This window comes from Stegostoma tigrinum, chromosome 16, assembly GCF_030684315.1.
Source record: "Stegostoma tigrinum isolate sSteTig4 chromosome 16, sSteTig4.hap1, whole genome shotgun sequence".
In the NCBI taxonomy this organism is placed as follows: Eukaryota; Metazoa; Chordata; class Chondrichthyes; order Orectolobiformes; family Stegostomatidae; genus Stegostoma; species Stegostoma tigrinum.
The window spans coordinates 8297599-8314232 of NC_081369.1; the positions used below are offsets into that span (position 1 = coordinate 8297599).

The following is a 16634-nucleotide window of genomic DNA, read 5'->3' on the forward strand; positions in this document are numbered from 1 at the left end:
CATTTGGCACCACAAGCTTACCCTGCCTTTCAATGAGATCAGGACTGATAAACCTCAGGTCTCAATTCCTATTTCATATCAATATTTCACAGCCTTCAAACTTGGATGTTGAAGATGGCTTCCTAACCCCACCCCAATGTTCCAAACTTTATGGAGGGTATGGGAGGGTTGCAGAAGGAGTGTGGGTTTAAAGGCACTTCCTAAGGCAGGCAGGTTTGTGGTTTCTGGGGAGCATGTTTTTAATACACGGTCCCCGAGGTAGGCAGCAGGAAGTTTTGCATTTCTTGATATTTCAGTGATTTGCAGATGTTCCTTGGGTGGTTTTGTGACATGTGGGCAAAGTGGCAGTTTGCAGATGCTGCCTGAGAGCCACAGTTTGTGCTTTGCTGGAAGTGTGGTGTTTTGATGATACTCCTTCACTGGTACTCCTGTTTGCACTTTGCCGGGAGAGAGGCAATTTGAGAACAGTCCCTTGGTGTGGTCGGTGCTGTTTGCCCACTGCATTTGATGGCAACTGTTTGAGGATGCTCCCTGGCTGGGGCATGCTGTTCGAGCTTTGCGCAGAGGGAGGCAGTTTAGGGGCACTCCCTGGTGGGGGGGCCAGTTTGCTCTTTGCGGGGACGGGTGGGGTTTGAGGACGCTCCCTTGCTGGGATCTGGGACAGTTGACAGCTTGCAGAGAGGGTGGCAGTTTGAGGATGCTCCCTGGATGGGACCTGGAATTGGGGGGGGGGGGGAGGGGGAAAGAGACTGTCTGCGCTTTGCGGAGAGGGTGGAGGTTTGAGGACGGTCCCTGGCCGGGGCTGTCTGCGCTTTGCGGAGAGGGTGGAGGTTTGAGGACGGTCCCTGGCCGGGGCTGTCTGCGCTTTGCGGAGAGGGTGGAGGTTTGAGGACGGTCCCTGGCCGGGGCTGTCTGCGCTTTGCGGAGAGGGTGGAGGTTTGAGGACGGTCCCTGGCCGGGGCTGTCTGCGCTTTGCGGAGAGGGTGGAGGTTTGAGGACGGTCCCTGGCCGGGGCCCGGTTTGAGGTTGTTTGTTGGGGCGGGGGGGGGGGGTGTTGCTGTTTGCTCCCAGTTCAAATCAGTCCCGGCGTGCTGCGCGCTGCTAACGGCTACCGACCGAGAGAGACAGAGAGAAGGATAGAGGGAGGGAGGGAGTGAGTGAGTGAGGAAATAAAGTGAGTGTGTTGGTGAAGATGGCCGAGGCCTTACCGCAGACTCCGAGCAGGCATGAGAAGAGCCTGGGACTCCTCACCACCAAGTTCGTGTCCCTGCTGCAGGAGGCCAAGGACGGGGTGCTCGACCTGAAAGTGGTGAGGGGAGCGGGGGTTTAATCCGGGGGGGGGGGGCGGGTACACGGCCCCTGGGGGTGGGGTTGGATTCACCCCCCCCCCCCGGGGGGGTAAGGAGCACCGAAAGGCCGGCACACACACACACACACACACTCCGCCGGCTCTGGGAGAGGAATGAGGAGCGATTTTTTTTCGGGGGGGGGGTGTTAAAAGGGGAGGGGCAGCTGGACACCGAACAACCCCCCCCCCCCTCCGAAACCGGAGACACCGCGCGGCCTTGGTTGGGGGTCGGGGGGGAGGGGGGTTTGCGGGAGAGCACGTGCTCAACCTCCCGGTGCAGCGCGTCCGCTTCCACCCCCCACCATCATTCACATTGGTATCGTCCTACTCAGCTACCCCACCCCCCTACATTCCCCACTGACCACCCCCCCACTGACCCCTCCCCGCCACATTCCCCACTGACCCCTCCCCTGCCACCTTCCCCACTGACCACCCCCCCACTGACCCCTCCCCGCCACATTCCCCACTGACCACTCCCCTGCCACATTCCCCACTGACCCCTCCCCGCCACCTTCCCCACTGACCACCCCCCCACTGACCCCTCCTCTGCCACCTTCCCCACTGACTGCTCCCCACTGACCACTCCCCTGCCACCTTCCCCACTGACCACACCCCCACTGACCACTCCCCTGCCACCTTCCCCACTGACCACTCCCCTGCCACCTTCCCCACTGACCACCCTCCACTGACCACTCCCCTGCCACCTTCCCCACTGACCACTCCGCTGCCAACTTCCCCACTGACCACTCCCCTGCCACATTCCCTACCGACCACCCCCCACTGACCACTCCGATTCCACATTCCCCACTGATCACCCCGCTGCCACATTCCCTACCGACCGCCCCACCACTGACCATTCCCCACTGATCACCCCCCCACTGACCATTCCGCCTCCCACATTCCCCACTGACCACCCCCTGCCACATTCACCCTGACCACCCCCCCAACTGACCACTCCCTTGCCACAGTCCCCTGCCATATTTCCCACTCACCATTCTCCCTCCCCCACTGACTACACCCCCCACATTCCCCCTGACCACTCCCCTGCCACAGTCCCCACTGATCACCTCCCCAACTGACCACACTCCCCTCACATTCCCCTCTGACCTCCCCCCCCCCATGTTTCCCACTGACCAAGCCGCCCACCTCCTCCACTGACCACCCCTCTCACTGACCACATTCTCCACTGACCACCCCCCCCACATTTCCCTTTGACAACCCCCTGACATTTCCTTCTGACGCCCCCCCACCTCTCCCTCAATGTCACCACCACCACCTCCCAGTTCCCCACCCCCTGCTGTCCCTCAACACCGCCACCCTCCCGGTTCACACTCAGCCACCCCCCTCTGCCTGAGCCCTCCTTCCTTTAACCCCCCCCAACCTCTGAACTTATTTGTTTCCCCCCCAACCTCTGTTCTCCCTCCCCCAACAGCCCTCTGTCCCTCTCTGCCACTGTGTGTGTGCGGGTGTCTCCCCCTCTCTCTCATTATTGGCAGTAAGGGTGAATATTGTCTTTTATATGACATTGTACTAGAGGACCGAGGAGCCCTATCAAGTGTGCAGGTGTCCTATTGCTGAATTCATTGCTGTGGCTACGGGGACCATTCACACTGAGTCACTGTTGAAATTCGCTGGGTAATAACTGTTCCTGCAGTCGCACAGGTAAAGCTTTGTTTTGCAGCACTGTTTGGCAAAGTCCGAGACAATGCTGGAATCTGTTCAACAGCACACATGGTCACTCTGGTTCAGTAGCTAGGTGCATTGTTGAGTGCCACACACAGTTAACCAAAGGTCAGGGGTTTAATCCTGCGCTGAGCCACTGCATCTCAGTTAGGACAGCCCTAAAGTATTTGCTTCAGTCACCGCTCTGGGTGTCCTGTGAGGGAAAGGGATACATGGAAGAGATCTAATTAAGACATGCAATTCTAAAATGCTGCTCACACTGTCGAATAGCTTGCCATCAGTCTGGGCTAACAGATAACAGTTGTTCCCTTGTGTTAACATTGCAGAGGGTGGGTGCGGCTTCAGATTGAGATCTCGGGTGGAGCTCAGGAAAACGGTGGGAGAAGTACCCCATTGGCATCAGAAAGTTCCCATTGCTGCTATCTTGGAGAAGATGTGAACCTATTTAAGTCCTTCTTGATTTAGGCTGCTGCTGGATTCATGATTGATCTTGACCTTTGGCCACTTAGTTAAAGAAACTGTGACTGAGCCAGTCCAGTGCTATCCGTCACCATGTGTCCTCTCCTTGGGCCTGGGTTTTGGTCATGGGTTTGTGGTTTCAGCTGTTCAGTGGTTGGTCAGACCTTCGGTTGCTGCTGTCAGCCTGCCGGCTGCAGCACCTGCCAGTGTGGCACTGTGATACTCGGATCCCGAGGCTTTCCACTACTGACTCTGTCAGCGTCTCGTTGTGCCGTGATTCCTCCCACAGTTCAATAAGCCATCTCATACCGTCCCATTAGAGTGCATGTCACCCAGGTTTTAGGAACAGGTCACTGCAGTATGCGAAAGGATTCTCCACTCTCGGTGAGGGACAAAACGGCAAGGCTACATCGAGGGAGAACATTGCTCGCAGCTAGTCTAGCTGATTGGGGAATTCCCCTGTCAGTCATTCCTGGAGGCTGGGGTGGGTGGAGACTTTGAAGGTTTGGTCCACAGTTTGGAGAATCTGTCAATATATAGCCCCAGTTCCCACCCCCACCTCCCTCTTCCTGCCTGTGTCTCTGGTGTTACAATCATTCTAAAACAAAGCTGTTGTTAGTGACAGCCTGTCTGTGTTATCCTCAGTGAGGCATATTTTTGATGAGATTCCAGCTGTTATCTGTGGATAGTTTGGTACAGTGTGCCCCCTGTGGAATGCCAGAGGATGCAGCTATATCTTTGTGCTTTCTACTCTGCAATGGAACATTAGAGATGTAACCCATGGCCTACTGCAGTCTTGCCTCCAGTCAGGGAGCTTTGTTCCATTCATAATATCCCAACAGGAAGTGAAAATGGCCTTGCTGGGTCAAAGGTGAAAGAGTATTAAGGGGTGTCATGGGTTCATGGGGCACAGAATAGCTCAATTCATTCATGATATCCTGAGCATTCCTTCACCTTTGACCCTTGGAACCCATTGTAACTTCTGTTAACATTGTGAACCCCTTAATTAAAGGTGAATTATCTGCAGTGTAGGATTTCTGTAATTGCTTCAGCACGGCATTTTCTTCCTTGCAGAGGTGGAGTTTCTTTGACTAAGCGGCTTACTGATGTCCGATCTCCCTGCAATGTTTACTTCCTGTTCACTCCCATGTGGCCCTTCGTGGCTGGCACAACCCGTGAATGAGGTAGCAGAAAATTCTTGCCTGCTCACCGAGATTTAGCTCAAAAGTATGGTACGCCAGTTTGTTCAGCAGTTTATATTTCCTTACATGTTGTTCTGACTGATGAGGCTAAATGGATATCCACCATGGATTTTGCAGCACAAAGCATGTTGATTGTCTGAGAAGGACCCTTTCTCCTTCCTCAGACTCCTCATGAGATTCTGATTTGCTCAAAAACAAGGGGTAGAGTTTCTCACACGTGAGAGTGAGCTAGCATGGGTGGCTGAACACAGGCAGGAATCTTGGCTGATTTAGAGTCAGAGTCATCCAGCACAGAAATAAACCCTTTGGTCTAACTCGTCCGCGCTGACCACATATCCAATCTGACCGAGTTCCATTTGGCCCATATCCCTGTGAACCCTTACTATTCCTGTAACCATCCAGATACTTATTTGATCATAGTCATACAGCATGGAAACAGACCCTTCTGTCCAAATCATCTGTGCCTGCCAGATGTCCTAAATTCATATAGTACTATTTGCCAACATTTGGCCCATATCCCTCTAAACCCTTCCTTTTTGTATACCCATCCAGATGCCTTTTAAATGTTGTAATTGTACCAGCTTCCACCACCTCCTCTGGCAGCTCATTCCATAGATGTTTCACCCTCTGCATGAAAAATTACCCCTCAGATCCCTTTTAAATCTTTTCCATCCCAATTTAAACCTGTGCCTTCTAGTTTCGAACTCCCTACCCTGGCGAAAAGACCTTGACTATTCATCTCATTTTTGCAGCCCCCATGATTTTATAAACCTCTACAAGGTCAGCCCTCAGACTTCAACACTCCAGGGAAAATGGCACCAGCCTATTCAGCCTCTCCCGATATCTCAAACCTTCCAACCCTGACAACATTCTTGTAAATCTTGCCGAACTCTTTCACGTGGTCGTTTTATTGTCTTGTATGGTGTCAGTTTCCTTGAGCTTTGTTGGAGCTGCAGTCATCAAGGAAAAGTGGAGAGTATTCCATCTCAGCCCTGGCTTGTGTCTTGTAGATGGTGGATAGGTTTCAGGGAAATTGGAGGTGAGTTACTTGCTGAATTCTGACTGGCTGTGCCACAGTGTTTATCTGGCGGCTTCAGTTCAATTTCTGGTCAATGGGAACACTCAAGGTTAGGGTTAGAACAAAGAAAATTACAACACAGGAACAGGCTGTTTGGTGCTCTAAGCCTGCACCGACATGCTGCCCATCACAACTAAAGCTCCCTATTGTTCTGGGGACCATATCCCTCTATTTGCATCCTATTCATGTATTAGTCAAGACGCCCTTTAAAAGTCACTGTCCTATCTGCTTCCACTACCTCCCCCGGCAGCAAGTTCCAGGCACCCATCACCCTCTGTGTAGAAGAAAACCTTGCCTTGTACACCACCTGTAAACCTTGCCCCTTGCACCTTAAACCTATGTCACCGATAACTGACTCTTCCACCCTGGGGAGAAAGCTTCTGACTGTCCACTCTGTCCATGTCTTTATAGTCTTGTAGACTTCTATCAGGTCGGCCTCAACCTTCATCATTCTAGTGTGAACAACCCAAGTTTGTCCAACCTTTCCTCATAGCTAATGCCCTCTGTACCAGGCAACATCCTGGTAAATCTTTTCTGTACCCTCTCCAATGCCATCATATCCTTCTGGTAATGTGATGACCAGATTTGAACACACTATTCCAAATGCGGCCTAAGATTCTATCAAGCTGCAACATTACCTGCTAATTTTTAAACTCGGTGCCCCGGCCAATGTAGGCAAGCATGCCATATGCCTTGTTGACTACCTTCTCCACCTGTGTTGTCACTTTCAGTGACCTGTGTACCTATACGCCCAGATCCCTCTGCCTATCATGACTCTTAAGAGTTCTCCCATTTTCCGTCTGGATAAGACCATCTGCAGTGCATTACCTCACATTTTTCTGGATTAAACTCCATCTGTCATCTCTCTGTCCAACTGTTCTATATCCTGTTGTATCTTTTGACGGTCGTCATCTCTATATGCAATTCCACCAACTTTTGTGTCAATGGCAAACTTACTAATCAGACTAATTATATTTTCCTCCAAATCATTTATATATATTACAAATGGCGAAGGTCCCAACACTGAGCCTTGAGGCACGCCACTAGTCACAGCCCCCCAATTCCGAAACACATCCTTTCACTGCTACCCTCTGTTAGTGGGAATAGATTGAATATCATAGGACGACAGTTAGCTTCTCTTTAGTTGGAAATGGTCATTGCTGTCTGGCATGGCTGTTACTTGTCACTTATCAGCCCAGGCCTGATTCCTTCGGTATCTGAGTGTCGCAAATGATGCTGAACATTATGCAATCTTCAGTGAACATCACCACTTCTGACCTCCATGATAAAAAGAAGTTGCTAACACAGCCAAGTATTGTTGGACTGAGGACGCTCCCTGAGAAACTCCAGCATTTATGTCCTTTGGCCAAGATGATTGACCTTGAATAACCACAGCCATCTTCTGGTGTGTCTCCGACCAGTGAGATGCCCTCTGATTCCCAGTCTTACAAGATTTCCTTAATACCGTACTCAATCAAATGCTGCCTTGATGTCATAAGGTGGTTATTCTCACCTCACATTGAATTTAGTCCTTTTGCCCATATGCGGAACAAGACTGATATGAGGTTAGAAACTGAATGACCTTGGTGGAACTCAAACTGAGGAATAGTGGGCAAGTTTTTTCCTTGCACTGCTACTTAGTAACACCCTTGACCCCTTCCATCATGCTGATAAGCAAGAGTAGATTGTTAGGGCAATGCTTGTTCAGGTTGGATTTGTCATGGTTTTTTGTGAGCAAGACATAGCTATCAATTTTCTACATTGTTGACTAGTTGCTGGTATTGTAACCATCTTTTAACTTTTAATGAAGCCCTGTCCCAGAGGCCTGTGGTATAGATGCTCTTGTGCAGTACTGCCGGGGGTGCTATTCCTTGACGGAGTTTTGCACATAAAACTTTGCCTATCTGTGCCAGTCCTTTGAGTGGATGTGGGAGACTTCTGGTCAATATACAGAGACAGATTAGCTGGAATTCCTCCCTGTACCAACAAAGGATGACACGGTGGCTCAGTGGTTAGCACTGCAGCTTCACAGCGCCAGGGACCCAGGTTCGATTCCAGCCTCGGGCGGCTGTCTGTGCAGAGTTTGCACCTTCTCCCCATGTCTGCATGAGTTTCCTCCGGGTACTCCGGTTTCCTCCCACAGTCCAAAGATGTGCAGGCTAGGTGGATTGGCCATGCTAAATTGCCCGCAGTGTTCAGGGGTGTGTGAATTATAGGGGGGTGCGTCTGGGTGGGATGCTGCAAGGGGCAGTGTGGACTTGTTGGGCCAAAGGGCCTGTTTCCACACTGTAGGGAAGCTAATCTAAAAACTGACCAACCACTCAGTGGCTTTTTCTTCTTTGCTTGCAAAGTGATTCCTACTTAAGCCTCTCCACTCTAAAAATCATCACTTATGTATAAGTGTGGTTTTCTAGAGAGAAATTTCATTAAAAACAGCAATTCGTTATGACGTAGAGACCAGTGGTTCAGCAGGGAGTCTCATTTCTCTTCTGATATGCTCTCCACCTCCTCTCATTGGGTGAAGTTTCACTGGTTAATGAGTACAGTTGCTAGATGGAGATCGGTTGTGACTCATTCCTTACTGAATAAGTTGTGGTTGATAGCCTGCTCCATTTGGCTCTGGAAATGAGTAAAGACGGGTCTGGCCTGTCACCCACTGCTGTAACATCGGAGAAAGGGTACGTTGTTCTTTCGGTTAGGCAGATAGTCAGGAACAAGCAGAAAATGTGGTTCTTTTATAATTGGAAAGTCTCCAGCAATGTTCCAAGTCCGCGCGATTTCCCCCTTTGGTGCGAAGTAGCCATCACTGGCCATTTCAGGGTGTAATTAAGAGTCAACTACATTTTGCATCTAGGCCAGAACAGGTGAGGATAACCGATTTCCTTCTCTAAAAGATATTCATGGGCTTTTTTTGTTTCAATGGATAATAGTTTCATCACCACCATGACTAAGAATGGCTTTCAATTCCAGATTTATTATTTAAATTTTTGAGCTCAAGACGCGAGAGCATTGCCTGGGTCCCTAGATAAATAATCCAATGACATGAAACTTCTTATCATCTCCCCGCTATTGGCAGTGCCATATTTTTAAAGGTTTTTTAAGATATGGAAGATTCATATTGCAAAAGCTGAAATTAAAAGTGACCTTTCACCTGCTGGGAAGGTGATCCTTTCTCTGAAGTGACAGCCTGCTATTTGTAATAGGATCTCTGTCATGTTTTCGTGCTGGTTAGGAAGATCCCAGTAGGAGTGTTGTGTGAGGAATCCTGCACTTCCAGCCTCTTTCCCTGAAAGGGGTTCCCTGGTTGATGGCATATTGCTGGGTGGTGAATTTTGAACCAGGTCCAGAAGTAATCTGTCAAATCCCCAGGATGCAGAGAATGAGAAGCAATCTGTGAAGAGCCAAATGCTAATGATGCACATAAAGCCACTACTGTCGAGATGGTGCCCTGCTGAAGGGGCAGAATCAGGCCACAAGAATTTTTGAAAAAGATGCAGTTAGGAGATTTCCGTGCCTGAGAGAAGCAGAATGATCTTTGTGTCCTCATATGTGAACTGGAAAAGGTTCATTCGCAGGTACAGCAAGTAATTGGCAAAGTTAATCAGTGCTTTAGTTGATTGAAAGAGGATTGAATACAAAAGTAGGGAAGCCATGTTTTGCTTCGACAGGGTGAGGCAATGTCTGCAAAACTGAGTGCAGGCTGAAGATCTTGCTGAATGGAGAGATGGAAATGTGTTGGCAGCAGTTCAGGAGAGGTTTGCTAGATCAATAGCCAGAATGCACAGGGTATTTTCTGAGGAGAGGTTGAACAGATGAGGTTTATATCCCACAGGAGATTAGAAGTGTCAGAAGTGAGTTGATTGAAACATAGAAGACCATGATGGATATTGGCAGGATGAATGTGGAAAGGATTCTTCCTTTTGAAGCAGAATATAGAACTAAGGCTTACTGTTTAAATATAAGGGGTCTTCCGTTTAAAACGGATGAGGTTTATTTCCAGAGTTAAGTGTTTGGAGTTCCATTGCTCAAAATGCAGTCAAAGCTGAATCCTTGAATATTTGTATGTCCAAAATAGATTATTGATAAGTAAAGTGGGGGTTGAGTGAAATTTTGTCAGAAGTGTAGGAGTGTGGAGTGATCAGTTGAGCAATGATCATGTTGAATCTCGGAGCAGGCTCTGGGCCGAGTGGTCTTCTCCACCTTCTAACTTGTATGTGCTGGAGGCTGCAGAGCAGATAGTGCTTTAAAAATGCTTCCAAGACCACAGAAAGAAAGAGTCAATTACTTTGAGTGGAAGAACTATTAAAAATTTTGATATCCAATTTGAGTATAGAAGGAAAGCTCTGTCTTTTGACCAGTGAACTAACTTAATTCATTGGAAACAGTTTGCTGTATTGTGAAATATTAATTTCACTCTTACACTGGGACCCCTGCTGTAACTAGCTCCCAGACATGCATACCTGGATAATGAGAGAGGTGAGATGACATATTTGTACTTTGTGTTTGATCCAACTACGATTCCATCAGAATCAGTAATGTGTGTACCTCCTAACAGTCCTCAGACTACAGTGTTCAAAATAATTGAATAAAGTAGGAACTTTAAAAATTAGCTATTTAAAAAGACATTCTAACATCAACCAAAGAGTTAAAATTGGTGACTGTTCGTAACCTTTGCAGACTGAAAGATTTAGGGTCAGAGGTGGATCTGCATTAGACCATGTTACAGTGCTGCACCTGCATTCTAGCAGCAGATGAAGTGCTTGCTGTCACATAGACAAATATGTAGTGACTGATATAAGACAAGCCCAGAAGTCACTCAGTTTTCAGAATGTTACAGCAATGAGCTAGCTCCCAAGGAAGGGGCGCTGGTACCCCAGGGAAAATGGGGAGATTGGAACAACTAGGCCAAAGGGATGGGGCTGTTGCTGGAAGGGTCTGGACCCATAAGTGAGGCTAGGAGTGTAGGTTATTGGGTGAGGGATCTGTCTGGACAAGGCACAGTAACAAGGAGGGAGTATTGCAGTGAGGAGATGGTGGCCTGATTGTGGTGGCATTGGACTATCAAGTCTTAGACCAAGACCGTGATCTGGTAATATGGATTCAGGTCCTAGCATATCAGCTGGTGGAATTTAAATTCAGTTAATAAATTTGGAATTGAAATACTAGCCCCAGTTATTGTGAAAAGGAAATTATCATCAATTGTTGTTATAACCCAGCTGGTTCACTCATGTCCTTTTTGGAAGGAAATCTGCCATCTGTCCTCTGTCTGATCTACATGGACTCCAGATCCTCAATGATGAGCTTGACTTTTAATTACCCTCAGAAATGGCTCAGTAAGCCACTCAATTCAATGGGTAATTAGGGGTGGGCAACAATCACTGACCATGCCCACATCCCGTGGAATAATTCTTGTAAAAGTGATATTAAGTTCCCAACCTGACTGTAGTGGCACTCCTGTGTTTGGATACTGCGGGGAAATTCCCAGAATTCCAGACCATTTGACATTAGTATTTGGAAAGGAAGCACTTTGAACTGACAAGGGAGTGAATTCTTCTGAAACTGGCATTGTTTAGTGAGCCAGTCCTTTCTGCTGACATCTGGGAGCAGTGATCAGTGTTAGTGTGTGTTGTATTCGTTGATATAAAAGCACAAAAAGCCCCTTTACCTGTATGGTATCCACATGCATTCAGTGGGCATTGCTGGGCTGCTGGTTAGTTTGAGATCCTGCCTGAGGCAGAGCAGCTGACACTGAAGTTGACTTTGGTTCCCCCGATGTTTCCTCTGAGCTGCAAACAACTGGATACGAGATCAACCCTGATGGGTGGCATTGTTTAGTGAGCCAGTCCTTTCTGCTGACATCTGGGAGCAGTGATCAGTGTTTGTGTGTGTGTGCTAACAAAGCATTCTCACTGTCACAGGGCAACAAAAAAACCTGCTCACCTGGCAGCCTGTAACTCAAACTGGATTGTGCTCTGTACCTTATAAATTGATACATCCTGCACCCCCTGATTGATTGTAAACATCATCAGTTGCAATCTGGTAACAGACCTGATCGGTACAGTGCCAGGTTTCAACCTCCCATTATCTGAATAACCCTCAACCACTTGAGGCTTGGACCCAAAGATGATGCAACCCGTCACCCATACACACCTCCTGCCCTGAAGAGTCAGCCCTGCTTATATCTACTCTCAGCTGCACTACCTGAAACTCCTCAATAACTTTTAATCTCAACCTTAACAACAACTGCTTCCTCAGCCAAATAAAACTATTGTGGTACTGCGCCAGTAACGTGGTGTTGCCTGCTGGATTAAACGCATTGAATCTCCACCTAAGAAATCTTAAAGCTACTGAACTATTTCACTGTTACAAGTTTTGAAAAGCACATGGCTTGATTAGTAGAGTTCAAAAAGAAGGAAGTTAATCTGACTGGTTTGGCACTAATTGAAGTATTGTGGCTAATTCTGGGCACCACATGTTGAAGAGAATTTCAAGGCCTTAGAAAGGATGCAGAGGAGATTAATTGATTTCCCGCATCTGTGTGATAATTCTAGCAATGTTGGAACACTCTAGGAAATGAGATTGTTCTCCTTAAAGGAGAAAAGGTGAAGGGGAGGTTTAAGTAGAGATGCCTAAAAGTTTGAGGAGTTTCAACAGTAACTGAAGAGCAACTGTTTCCAGTAGCAGAAGGGTTGACAGTCAGAGGGATACAGATTTAAGATGTAGTTAAAAGAAACTAGAGGGCAGATAAAAACCAAAAGAACTGTGGATGCTGTAAATCAGAAACAAAAAGAGAAATTACTGGAAAAGCTCAGCAGGTCTGGCAGCATTTGTAGAGAGAAATCAGAGTTAATGTTTAAGGTCGAGTGACCCTTTTTCAGAACTGCTCTGAGGAAGGGGCACTCGACCCAAAACACTAACTCTGATTTCTCTCCACAGATGTTGCCCCAGACCGGCTGAGCTTTTTCAACAATCTCTGTTTCTGTTGTAAAAGGGAAATATTAGCTTTGCACCCTATAGTACACGGTAACTGGACAATCTGAAATAATTGAGAGCCGATTCAATGATCTCTTCTAAAGTGAATTGGGTAATTACTCAAAGGAAATTTTCTAAGCCCATTGGGAAAGGACAGTAGAATGTAACTCGTGGAATAGCTCTTTGATTGAGCTGACACAGGTAGAATGGTCCAAATGGCTTCTTATCTACTTGACTTTGATCCTGCAGATTGGTCTGAATGTGAAGCAGGGAATAAACGTGAAGAGCCCAGTGAATCCCTGGTTATGCTGGTAGTTTGAGTGGGATAATTTGGCCAGGTTTTGAGGGCAAGAATGTTATGGAAAATGTCCTGCCCCAGCGTGGGGGGCGACTCTCAGTTTCTCGGGAGAGGGATCCTGATATCTTACTCTCCCAGCATTAAAGGTGATGAATGTTTCCTTGATGGGGCAGTCACCTGCTGCTCTGTATGGTGTCACATGGAGATGTGAAAAAGAAAGATGAACTCACATTTATGTAGCACCTTTACATTGTCTCAGGACATTCAAAAGCACTTTATCAACCAGCCAAGTGCTTCTGAAGTATGGTAACTGTTGTAATTTAGCAAACTTGGCAATCAGTTGATGTACAGCAAGCTCTCTCAGTCAGCAATCTTATCAACATACTAGAGGCAGGGTTGGGTGGCAGGGGTCAGTGGAAAGGAAACAATCATGAACTGCGTTGCCGTCTGGATGATACTGTAAATATGGACCACCGCTGTGGTGCCCTCTATAATCAAGTAGCTTGGGCTTCTTAAGTCAAAAGGAACATATGCCTTTAGAATCAGAAATGAGGTGTATGGAGATAGTTGTTGCCAAGAGTCAAGACCAGGTTGCTCTCGGGAATTTCCTTTATCATAGCTCCTACCCATTCTAGAAGCTGATGGAGCTGGTGTGTTTCTCCTGCTGTCTGCCATTTTGAGACATCGATCTGCTGTTTGGTGCTCTGTCTCCTGCTGCATCAGGTTGTCAGTCAGCAGCAACCCCTCACAACTCCACTGAAGCATGTGAATCTTACAGCAGGAACAGTGAGCAAGGGTACAGTCATTTCATTCCTTTTTGACCCAGATGGTGTCTGGGATTTTCCCCAAGCAGCAGAGGACTCTGTGGAGTCAAGTCACTTTCTGCTTTCTTCAGTGTTTTGTTTTTTGTCAGTTTCTGATGCTTATTTGAGCTTCTATTTTGGCATGTGGGTGGGGATTTACAGCAGGTGTTTTCCATTGACAGTAAAATCCTTTGGAACTGATACAGTTACATCAAGGTCCCCCAGTTCACCAGAGTGGCTGTGTTCAGTCTGATCTCATGGCTTACTGGCTCCTTGTCAACCTCCTAGCCCGTTATTTAGCTTGGAACTATTTGCACACAGCAAACAATGTAGTATTCACCAGGTATGTAAGACCATAAGTAGTAGGAACAGAAGAAAGCTGTTGACCCCTTCAGCCTGCTCAATCGTTCAGTAGTATCATGGCTGATTCAACATTCCTTGCATCCACTTTCCTGCCCTTTTCTCACAACCCTTGATTCCCCAACTGATCAAGAATCTATCTATCTCAGCCTCAAATATCCACAAGGACCCTACTCTCGCAGTTCTGGTGTAAGTAGTTCCAAAGACTCCACCCTTGAAGAGGAGAAATTCCAAAAGTTGGTTTCAGAGCATTCACTTCCTTCCTCACTTAAAATTGGTAAACAGTTGCAATCCCAACACTGATCCCTGTGGAATTTCACTTGCTGTTTCCTGCTCATGAGGCCGTTTTCCATCCACACCAATATACTACATCCAACACCGTGGGCTCTTCTGACTTGATCTTTTGTGAGGTACCTTGTTGAATGTCTTCTGGAAGTCCAAATACAACACGTCTGGTTTCCCTCTGTCCACTCTCTGACTGAGACCTCAAAAAATTCTAAACAGTTAGTCAGACACGATTTCCCTTTAATGAAGCCGTGCTGATTCTTGGATTATGATTTTCCAAATATTCTGCCATTATTTCCTTAATTCATTCCTGTACCTTTCCAACAATAGATCTTAGAGTAGAATGTCTGTATTTACCCACATTTTCCCTCCCTTTTTGAGTAGGGGTGTTACATTAGCAGTTTTCCAATCCCCTGTTGTCTGCATATCCAAAGATTTTTGGAAAATTACAACAAATGCATCCACTGTCTCTGTAACTACTTCTTTTAAGGATCTTCGGGTGCAAGCCAGCAGGGCCGGGGGTCTTATCTGCCTTTAGCCCCCATTAGTTTGTCAAATTGCTGCTTCTCTAGTGATTGAAATGGTACTAATTCATCCCCCATATTTTTTAGTATTGATAGAATGTTTGAAGTATCTTCCGCCATAAAGACTGATTCAAAATATGTTTAACTCCTCTGCCATTTCCTTGTTCCTCAAAACTGTCTCCCCAGATTCATTTTCTAAGGGACCTGCGTTCACTTAGACCTCTCTCTTCCTTTTTACCTATTATTATTGTCTATTTTATATTCCTCGCTAGTTTGCTTTTGTCATTTATTTTCTCTTCATTACCATTTTTGTCCTCCCTTGCTGTATTCTCGATTTACCCTAATCATTGGGGCTAACTCTGACTTTTGGCCTCCTTGAATGGTTTTTCTTTCAACTTCACACACTGTTTAATTTCCTTGGTCAGTCATTATTGGTTTGACCCTCTCTTAGAATCTTTTCCCCTTACTGGGATGTATTTTTGCTGACGGTCATGAATTACCTCTGCCACTGCTTGCCTACTGTCATTCCTACTAATCTGTGTGCCCGTTTCTTTTCATCTAACTCTGTCTTCCTTTCATTGTAATTTCCTTCCTTTAACATAAACAGTTGTTTCTGACCGAAGTTTCTCACTGTCAAATTGCATATTAAATGCCATCATGTTAGGATCACTGCTTCCGAGGTCATTGATTAAACCTGCCTCACTACCCATTACCAGATCCGAGATAGTCTGCTCCCTGTTTGGCTCCTGGAGATATTGCTCTTGGAAACTCATACCATTGAGCCTATGAATTCAATGTATAGCTGCTCTTTCCAATTTGATTAACCCAATCAACATGAAGATTAAAGCCACCCATAATTGTTGCTTTATTCTTTTTCCGTGCTAATCTTTGTTGATTTATAACGTTTCCCACAGTGATTACTGCTTGGGTCTGTATACTACGACCAATGCTTTTTCCCTTGCTGTTTTTTCTAACCTCTGCCCAAATGGACTCTACATCATCTGAGCCTAGGTTATCTCTCACACTGTCCTCATTTCATTTGTTATTACTAGTCCTACCTCATTGCCTTTTCTATCCCTACTGTCTCTCGGAAAGGTGAAATATCCCTGAATGTTAAGTTCCCAGCTTTGATCTCCTTGTAACCATGTTTCCCTAATGGTTATGAGTTCATATCCCTTTACCTCAATTTGCACAATAATTTCGACCACCATATTTTGAGCGCTTTGTGCTTTCAGATGGCAAGCTTTTAAGTTTGTTCCCTTATTTAATTTCAGTACAATTTTATACAAAGCCAGGCTATTTTTAAAGTTCATTTTCAGGACATGGGCGTTGCTGGCTGGCTAGCATTTATTGCCCGTCCCTAATTGTCCTTGAAGAGTCTTTGTGATGATTAGTACAACTGAATGGCTCGCTAGGCCATTTCAGAGGGAAGTTGAGAGTCAACCACATTGTCTAGGTCTGGAGTCGCATGTAGGCAAGAACAAATGAAGATGGCAGACTTCCTTCCCTGTGGGATAGTAGTGAACCAGACAGGTTTTTCCGACAATGGTTTCATGGTCACGAGCAGTTTCTCAATTCCAGATATATTTATTATTGAATTCTGTAATCTGCCGTACCAGGAT

General features: G+C 46.7%; 1 protein-coding gene across 1 annotated transcript in view; it reads left to right on the forward strand.

Annotated features, from left to right (window-relative positions):
* The first annotated feature begins 1113 nt into the window (after nucleotides 1-1113).
* Nucleotides 1114-16634, forward strand: part of e2f4 (E2F transcription factor 4) — a 58481-nt gene continuing 42960 nt past the window's right edge. Inside the window, exon 1 of the mRNA XM_059651588.1 lies at nucleotides 1114-1309. Within this exon, the coding sequence (XP_059507571.1) occupies nucleotides 1193-1309 (117 nt within the window). The 5' untranslated portion in view covers nucleotides 1114-1192. The remainder of the gene's footprint in view (nucleotides 1310-16634) is intronic.